This window comes from Gossypium hirsutum, chromosome D05 (genome assembly GCF_007990345.1).
Source record: "Gossypium hirsutum isolate 1008001.06 chromosome D05, Gossypium_hirsutum_v2.1, whole genome shotgun sequence".
Classification (NCBI taxonomy): Eukaryota; Viridiplantae; Streptophyta; class Magnoliopsida; order Malvales; family Malvaceae; genus Gossypium; species Gossypium hirsutum.
In genome coordinates this window covers 27,294,319-27,304,004 of record NC_053441.1, presented here as the reverse complement: position 1 = coordinate 27,304,004, position 9,686 = coordinate 27,294,319, and the positions used below count along the sequence as shown (strand labels likewise).

At 31.2% G+C, this 9,686-nt stretch overlaps 1 protein-coding gene and 1 pseudogene across 1 annotated transcript; one reads left to right on the top strand and one right to left on the bottom strand.

The window, feature by feature from the left end:
- Window positions 1-3,433: 3,433 nt before the first annotated feature.
- Window positions 3,434-5,200, top strand: LOC107904898 (transmembrane protein 205). The gene is made up of 2 exons (XM_016831415.2): window positions 3,434-4,640; window positions 4,724-5,200. The coding sequence occupies exons 1-2, from the start codon at window positions 3,981-3,983 to the stop codon at window positions 5,021-5,023; spliced, it is 960 nt and encodes a 319-aa protein (XP_016686904.1). The 5' UTR covers window positions 3,434-3,980; the 3' UTR covers window positions 5,024-5,200.
- Window positions 5,201-5,650: 450 nt separating this feature from the next.
- LOC107904901 (protein NRT1/ PTR FAMILY 5.10-like) lies at window positions 5,651-8,841 on the bottom strand (annotated as a pseudogene).
- Between the last annotated feature and the right edge of the window lie 845 nt (window positions 8,842-9,686).

The following is a 9,686-nucleotide window of genomic DNA, read 5'->3' as shown; positions in this document are numbered from 1 at the left end:
ATAAAATATTATTAATATATTTAGAAAAACATGAAAAGAATTTAAAAAAATTATCACTTTTTAGAAATTTTAGAAAAATATTGAAAAATTATAAAAATTAACAAATATTATAATATATTATGAAAAATACAAGAAAATTGAGAAATATACATCATGAAAAATTATAAATGAAAACTATAAAAAGTTATAAATTTATATAGATTTTATTAAAATATTTAAAAATATAAAAATATTAAAAAAATATAAAATATAATATTTTTAAAATTTTCTTATTTTAAAGGTTTTAAGTCTTTGATTTTGTACAAGGAGTTAAGTGCAGACTTTGAGTGATAATGAATTTAGTGTTTAGTGACTAAATGTGAGTGTTTGAGTGATGAGTAATGATTTTGGTTGAAAAACGGTAATGTTTTTTTTATTAAAAAGTTCTAATTTTTTTAAAAAAATTATTAAATTATTAAAAAAATAAAAAAATTTAAAATTACTAATACAATAATTGTTTAAATTTCAATAATTTTTATATTTTTATAAAATTTTAATAATTTTTTGTCATTTGAATAATTCTTATATAATTTTCTATAAAATTTTTTTATAATTTTTATAAAAATTAATTAAGGAATAATTCAAAAAATCATTTCAATCTTTTTCTTAACCTTTCTTTACAATCATTTACTAATTTTAAGTACCTAAAAAATTTAAACATATATCTTTTCAATATTTAGTTGGTCACCAAATTTTAGGATGCTTTCATTTTGGTCACTCAAAATGAAATTCTTACAATTTTATCACCCAGCTTTTAGGTGCTTTCATTTTAGTTACTCAACCGTTAAGTTTCTAATGTTGGTTAACTATATACACGCCATACCATGTTCACACTTTCATTTTAGTCACCCAACTTTTATGTTGATTTCATTTTGGTCTCTAGAAAAAAGCCTTTTTTTTAAGTACAAATCATGGCAAAAGAAAATTAAGAAATAAAGTGAAAAAACAGTAGAAACTAAAATAATGTATTAAAAACTTGTCAAATTGTACTTATTTATCTCATTACCAAAAATTCTAAATTTTTTTTCAATATTGAAAATTTAAATTTCAAAACATAAAATTTAATTAAATAATTTTTTGAAAATTTTGATCCCTTAATAATGTTAACCGATTTGTTACTGTAATATTGAAATTAATTAAAATAATCTCCTTCTAAACTTTATTTCATATTTCCATAGTATTCTTAATCAAGATCAACTCGATAACTCATATTTAATATTTGTCTGTGAAACTTAAATTTCTTTTGATTATATAATTTCAGATCTCCCGTAATTAGTTAAAAAGCAAAGAAAAATCATTTCAATTAATTAAATTAATTGTAACAGATTTTCTTTATTTTAAACTTAGTATGAAAGACTCGAGATCGTATAATCAAAAGAAATTTGGGTTTCATGTACAATTATTAAAGATGATTTATTTGAGTTGATTTTAATTTAGAAACATAAAATAAAATTTTAAGATATAAAAGGAGACTAAATTAATTAATTTCATTATTATAGTAACAAATTAGTTGACACTATTAAGGAATAAAAAAATTCAATAACTTATTTAATTGATTTTTATGTTTTGAAAATTAAAATTTTAATATTGAAAAAAAAAAGAATTTTAGAGCTTTGGATAATGGGAAAACAAGTACAATTTGATAATTTTTAATGCATTATTTTAGTTTCTACTGCTTTTTCACTTTAATCCTTAATTTTTTTACCCTGATCAATATTAAAAAAAAATTTAGATGACCAAAATGAAAGTGTGAACATGATGTGATGTATACAAATTAATTGTCATTAGAGATTAATGATTGGGTGACTAAAATAAAAGCGCCATGAAAGTTGAGTGACGAATTTGTAAGAATTTCATTTTGGATAACTAAAATGAAAGTGCCCTAAAAATTAGGTGACAAACTAGATAATTTACCCTTCCCTTTTTTCTCCTTTATAATTATTTAGATAAATATAGGTTATCTAAAAAAATGTAGAGAATAAAAAAGTATTTAGAGAAAAAAATTTTTCTTCTCCTTCCCTATTCTAAAATCAGGTCTGTTCTTGATATTTTTGGGCTTTAGACGAAACTATAAATTGGGTCCGTTTTAAAAGAAATTATAAATATAATACAATAAAAGTTGAAATTTTTTTGGGACACTAGGAGATGAATCATTTATGATGAAAAATTAAACGCCTTAGGCATTTAATTAATTTATTTTAGTCTAAATTTTATTTTTCAACACTAAAAGCTGAAAAATATTTTTTGAGGCCATCCAACCTTGAGTTCTGGAAGGTTGCACTCTCAAACAGCCCCGAGCTTGTCCAAAATGGATGAATAAAAACAAAGTAATTTAAAGAAAAGAAGAGATATTCAATTCTATATATTTATTTATCTTACTTTCATTTTATTTCTTTGGTTTTAATGCAATTAAGCATACGGTAAATTATTTTATAAAAAGTCATAATTATGAAAACCAATCATAATAAATCACTGCACTTCATTTTCACGGTTTAATGAAATAAAATTCGTTAAGATTATTTTACTTTCTTTCGTTTAATAATTTTAATTATCCAAGTAAAAGAATGGGTAAATTATATTAGTAGTCATCTAATTATTAATAAATTTCATTTTTTAGTTTATAAAAAGTTACAAAACAATCACTCAACTATTTAAATTTGTCTTTTTTTGGTTGGTCATCAATAGGCTAATGGTGGCAGTTTTTAAAATTATCATAATAATAACTTTAATCATCAACAATTATATATTGTGTCAATTTAGTCTTGATTCTAAAAAAATCTAATCCTCATCATTTACACATTGTGCAATTTGATCTTTTGCACAACTTTATTCACTTAAAAAGCTAAAAATACAAATTTATTAGTTAAATTTGATTGAAAACATACAAAAATAAAAACACAAAAAATTCAATATAATAATTTTCATCATTTTCTCGTTCTTTTAAATTAGCTCTCTATATTACAAAAAAATAAAATAAAACTACAAAATGGAAATATTAAATTACACTAAATATTGAGGGTTAAATATTTTAAAAATAAGACAAATTGATACAATTTAGTAATGTTGAGAATTAAAATTATGATTAGTGAATGGGTGAAAAAAAAAAAAAAACTAAACACCTGATTGACTAATAATTCGTTAACTATTACCGTGGTTTACCCTACAATAATATGCCTAGTTACTTTCTGTTAGTGTTGATAATCCAAACAAAGGGCTCTATGACTATGGCTTTCTTTCTATCGTTCCGACAATAGTTTAGGACCGTTCGGGAATTTTCTCTTCTTTACCATAACTAAAAAACCCAACAATGGCACCCTCAAAAGCAGCCACGTACGAAACAACGTGGTCGATTCAGTGCAAACGCATCACTTTCTAGATTGCTTGCTACATGCAACGTGGATTGTGGTACATATCCTCAAACCTCCATTCATTTTGCAGCCAACACCTTCTCATAACCAGGAAGATAAAGAGAGATGATCAACATTTTGGCCTTGAGTCTTGTACTCAGTTTATTGGCGGCTGCTGGAATATGGTCGCCAACCCCACAAAGGGAACGTGTTAGACTGAAAGAAGGGCATACAGTTATTGTCGCTGATCATGATGAAGACGGAAAACGTAACACCGATATCTCAATCTCATCTCCCCTACCGCCACAGCAGCAACCGAAACCGGTAGAATATTTTGGCAAGGAGGCTCTCAAAGAGGCCGCTTCCGTGCTTCCCAACCTTGGCCAAGGCATCTCACTGGAAGGAAAAGCCGGCTACGGAAGATAATCCTCGGGGGAACTTATCTGTGATGCTTTTGGGAAATGCACTCGAACAATCGACACTATCTTGGGTAAATCCAAAAACAAGGTTTCATACCCCGCAGATGAAGCTAAAGACAAGGTTTCAGAAACCGTGCATGGAGTTAAGGATAAGATAAGGTGTTGGAGACTACACATGAAGCCAAAAGACAAGGTCGTAGAAACAACCCAGCAAGCGAAGGGGGCTGTCGATGGTGCTTTAGGTAATAAGAAAGAGGAAGTAGCACAAAAGGGCCGACATCTTAAAGAAAGTGCAAAAGAGTACCTTGATAAGGCCAAGGACAGTGTGGGAACGGCGAAAGACACGGCCGAGATGGCCCGGTGTCATATACTGAACAATTGTACAGAGAAAATGAAGATGGCGTGCAAAAATGCAGAAGAAGCAAAAGAGGCAAGAGAAAAAATAGTAATAAAGGGTAAAAACAGTGCAAACAAGTTATTTGATGGGGCGAAGTACGTGAGTACAATGGAGGCATTGAATCCGGTGATGCGCATTGCTAACTTGGTGGGATTAGCTTCAGCTTATGGGGTGGGTGTATGGGTTACGTTCATTTCGAGCAATGTGTTGGGAGAAGTGCTGCCAAGGCAGCAATTTGGGGTGGTGCAGAGCAAGTTATATCCTGTTTACTTCAAAGCTATAGGTTATAGTATTGGGATGGCTTTGCTGGGGTACATTTTGGGGCAAAGCAAAACAGTATTGTCAAGCAAGCACCAGATGCTTCAAGCTTTTAATCTTTTGTCATCCTTTTTAATGGTTTTGGTCAATGCATTGTATTTCGAGCCTAAAGCCTCAAAGGTACTGATTTGCAAATACTGAATTCAGTAATTCGTCCCAGCCAGTTTTGCTTCTTTCTGCAACTTATTATGTGTGCGATGTAGGTTATGTTGGAGAGAATAAAAATGGAGAAGGAAGAAGGAAGAGGGAGAGAGAGAGATCATAACTTCGTTGTTGAAGAAAGCAGGGGGAGAGGGGCAACAGCGAAAAGCGGGAAAACCCACCCAGCATTAGCAGCCAACATTGCAGAAGAGCAAGTGATGAAATCGAGGATGGCAAGGCTGAATGAGAGGCTGAAGAAGCTAAACACGAAATCCTCACTTCTTAATGTTGTTACGCTAATGGCTCTCACTTGGCATCTTCTTTACCTCGCCCACCACCTAAGCTTCAACTCTTCTTGTTGATGATGAGTATATATAACAGAAGATACTTTGTCTGCCTGTAATATATAGAAATAATTAGTTCTAACCTAGCTCTTCCTTGGGATACGTGGAATTTGTAACACTTCATATGGGTTTTGTAACATGTCTTCAATGTAAACTAAAGGTTTTCATGTATGAATTTGTACTTGCTACTTTTAGGATCCTCTGTGATTCCAAATTGATTTAATTTCCCTAAAGTCGGTTTAATTTTATCTTTAGATTTTTTTTTTGATAGGATCATGATACCCCTTCGGCCTTCACTGAACGACTTTTCTTTTTTGGCCAAACTTCACATACTAGAACTTACTCAAATAAGCAATTATAGTTTAGGGGTTATTTTTAATATAAATTTTAAGAAATGAATTTCGAGTTAAAATTAAATGAATATAACAAATTAAGATAAATTAAGAAATTATATGAAAACAATGTGAAATTATTAATACACAATGTAACATACAAATGGTTCAAAATACACAAATGTGCCAAGATTTACATGAAAAAAAAAATACAAACACAATATGAATATATATTTTTTAAAATTAACCATTATTAAAAATAATACAAAATATGTTTATAAATTTTAGACAATAAATTGAAGTACATGAACACTTCTAGGTTGAACTGATGAAGTTGGATTCAATAATTATGGTGCTAGATATCTTATTTACTTCCAAATTACAACATTTGTATACCTTCCTTCCCTATTTATAAATGTATTTTTTGGCAAAATACAAATAGAGAGCCAATTCTAGGGCACTAAGTGCAGCAAGCAACCAATAAAAGGAATAAATATGTGCCTTGTTTAAATTATTTAGAAACCAACTCTCTCCACCATTTCCACCTGTTGCTTTGTCAATGGCAGATATGAGAAAGCCACTCAAAAAGCTCCCAACACCAAAGATGCTAAGGTACAGTGCAAGACCAATGCTTCTCAATTCATTTGGAACCTGATCATAGAAAAATTTTTGAAGACCAACCATGGTGAGCATCTTAGATAGCCCAATCACCACATATTGAGGAACCAACTACCACACACTCATTGGAACTGTGACTTCCGGCTTGTCCACCAACCCATATTCTTGAATGGTTTTGAGTCTCTTCATTTCTACTAAAGCAACAAGTATCATTGATATGGAAGATAAGAACATCCCAGTTCTGATTCTCTGAAGCATTGTCATTCCAGCAGATTTTCTCGTCCAGGTTCTTACTAGAGGAACAAAAATACAGTCATATATAGGGATGGATAGAACAATTGTAAGGCTGATGAATGACTGAAGAGATGCTGCTGGTATTTTAACACTTACTGTAATTGATCTGTCCATGGTAGCACCTTGTTTCGTAAAAAAGGTCGATGATTGTGCAAGGACAACAGCATAAACCAAGCATGTAGCCCATATCGGAACTAGCCTTAGAACAACCTTTGCTTCTTCAACTTTTTCAATACTGCACACATTTCCATGTTCCTTTGAACCGTCCGGAGCAAGCAAGGCTTTATTTAGGAATCTACCACATTAGAAATGTAGTCTCGTGTTATAGATAAACATTGCTAGGAAGACTTTCGTAACCCAAACCAAAGGAGGAGAAACTCAAATATTTCAGCCAAAGTTGAAGTTTTGAAAATCACAACAGAACACAAAATATCAATTTACAATTTCCAAGTGCCAAGAAAACCTGCATTGATTGGATTCCACTAAAACCATAAATCAAATTTATCTTATAGGTTGTAACCAGCAAGCAACATGAATAGTTTTCCACAATTTATTTATTTTTTCCTTTGGGTATGCTTGTGTACAACATTCAATACAAATATTCATATGAAAGCTAAAGAGATATACATGTTGGCAGATCAATCCCAAACGCTTAAGTCAATAGGGAAGGACCGATTTATCATATTTAAGTTCTACCATTTATGATCCTAATTTTGCTTTCTATATGTGGAAAAAAGTGTGGAAAATGTTGAACTCACTCGTATTGCTTGGAGCTTGCTAATGGCAAAGTCCCATGAGCTTTTTTCTGGGCGACTACTGATGATGTTCTCCAATTCCTAACTACTAAAACAAACACTTGACCAATTCTTAAGAATGGACTTTTCTCATACCTTTTAACACTATACCGGTATGTAGTTGTTCCACACAAGAAAACAATCAGTGCAAAAACCATGATAATACAGGGGATCCCAAACCCAAGAACCCAACTAAGGTTGTCCTGGATATAGTTTAAAACCAAAAATGATATTAAGGTGCCAGAACATAAGCCAAAATACCACCAATTAAGGAATGAACTCTTGGCTTTGAACTCCTCTGGGTCCTGTGCATTGAACTGATCTGCACCAAAAGCTTGGACACATGGTTTATGTCCACCTTGTCCAAATGCTACCAAGTCGAGTGAGAAGAAGAAAATCATCACTTGTAACTCAGGAGAAAGACATAGTATGCTGGTATCAGCCTTTTGGCACCCATAAGTGTTTAGAGAAGGAAGAACTGCTGATAAAGTTAGCAAACTGAGCCCCTGTAAATTATTTAAAAATCAAGTCAAAAGGGAAAAAGAAAACACCTCAGCAAGTAGTCAACACGTCAATAAAATAAATAAATGAAGCTCAAGTGCCTTCAAAGAGTTTGCAATTGTTCAAAACTATTTATCCTCTCAAGCAACAAGTTGCTTAAGTACAAGTTCCATAAACTATATACTTGCAGACAAGATGTGGGTATTGAATCAGACCTTGTTAAAAATAGAAGTAGAAATATTCCGATAGAACAAATTGTGTACACAATATGCTACATAAATTATGATAGAAAACAGAATATTATTAAGGCTAGTTTTTTGTTAGCCGAGGTGTGAAAGAATTGTTTGTTCTTTTTCAACCAGATGCTATAATTCTCAGCATTCTGAGAAAACATTAATAATAATTCACTTAAACACTCATTTAGCATGGTTGAATGATTTATCACTTATTGCAGCATAGTTGTTCCAATGTTTAACAGGTTGTTGAAAACCCCAGCTTTATGCAACATATCCTGCACCTAACCTCAGAAATGTGGTTCAAGATAATGCTAATGTTTACACCAAACAACCTTCTCCTTTGCTTATTCATGCGGATACTTGAATAAGTTCTCACTTCTCAGTGGTCAAGGGGAATTAGTGTATGATCTATTTGAAGCTGCCACCGGTATGAGAATGATGCATGATTATTTTCATCCTATCAGATTTGGTTGGAAATTTAGAATCGTGTAAAGAAAAGAATTTCACTTATGTTATCAAAATGCAAATAAGAGAAGCAACAACAATGGTGCGGTATCGGCCAAGAAAACAATCAGCAATGAATGCCCCCAAGAGTGGCAAAAGCGCTGTCGTACCAGACCAAGCGTTAACATTGACGGCTGTAGTGGCAGTGGACTGACCCAGAGGCCCAGTTAAGTAAGTAACAAGGTTGGAGTTGATTCCACAGTAAGCAAACCTCTCACCACTTTCTACGCTTGCAATTGGATTCATTTTCATATACTTAGTGATGTATCGAATGGGTTGACCGAGTCAAAACTAAAAAGCAAGGGTCACCTATTATGAAAGAAGCAGATTTCAAGCGGCCGCAGTTGGTTCTCTCGACAGGGCGGCCTTTGTAGTCAACACAACCGTCGATGCCGTCTTCCTTTAAGAATAGGGTTTCAATGCTGGAGGAGTTATCGGAGATTGCCATGTCCGTTGACTGTCGGGACTTGGGACAGTTTAAGTAAATAAATCAACCAAACGATCAAGTGTTAAAACCATTTGATGACTTATTGTGGTTCTTGTTCTCTGGTTTTTATTTTCCTCCTATTTTTGAGATTGAAGTATGTAAAAATATATTTAGTAGCGATAATTTAAAATATAAATATATTTTAAAAAGCACACATTTTAGGTGAAACATATTAGTTGTTTTTTTTCATCTAATTACTAAATTTTCTTATTTAATTATTTTTACGTCAACTGTAGTGGAATAATGAAAGGTTAAAGTGGAATCTTTTTTATTAACCCAATAAAAATTTTTAATCTTCTAATATTTATACATTTTATCAATTTATTTTTAAATTTAATTTTTTTTCAATGTTGTTTTGTATCCCTCCCAAAGGTAAATTTTGTGTGCAGGAGCGAAAACTAAGAATTAGCTTAAAATTTTATAGTTTTTAAAAAGATTAAATTAAAATTTTATTATTTTTTAAGAGTTTAAATTGTAATTTTATCATGTATTATTTATAAATTTATAAATTTTGAAATACTCTTTACTTTTTATTTTAGGGGGTCAAGGCCTTTGCTTGCTCTCTTGGTGTCGCCTCTAATCCTTATCATGCATTATTATTTTATCTATTTAAATGTCTTTTCAAGTGGTTTCATGACTTCTAATTTATTCTTTTAGTGTCATCACTCGCAATGAAGAAAGTTAAATTTCACTGTCTTCTCTTCAATATACATTTCATTGTAATTAACAATTTTGAGCATGATATGAAAAGAAATAATGTAAAAATAATAATGTAAAACAATACCAAAAAGGAAGTTAAAAACCAGATAACATGATAGATACACAAATTTTCATATTCTAAGAGAACACCTTAAGCTAATTGTATAGGGGAGCAATGATTGAGTTATTTATTAGCACCAAAATAACTAGAGTTCA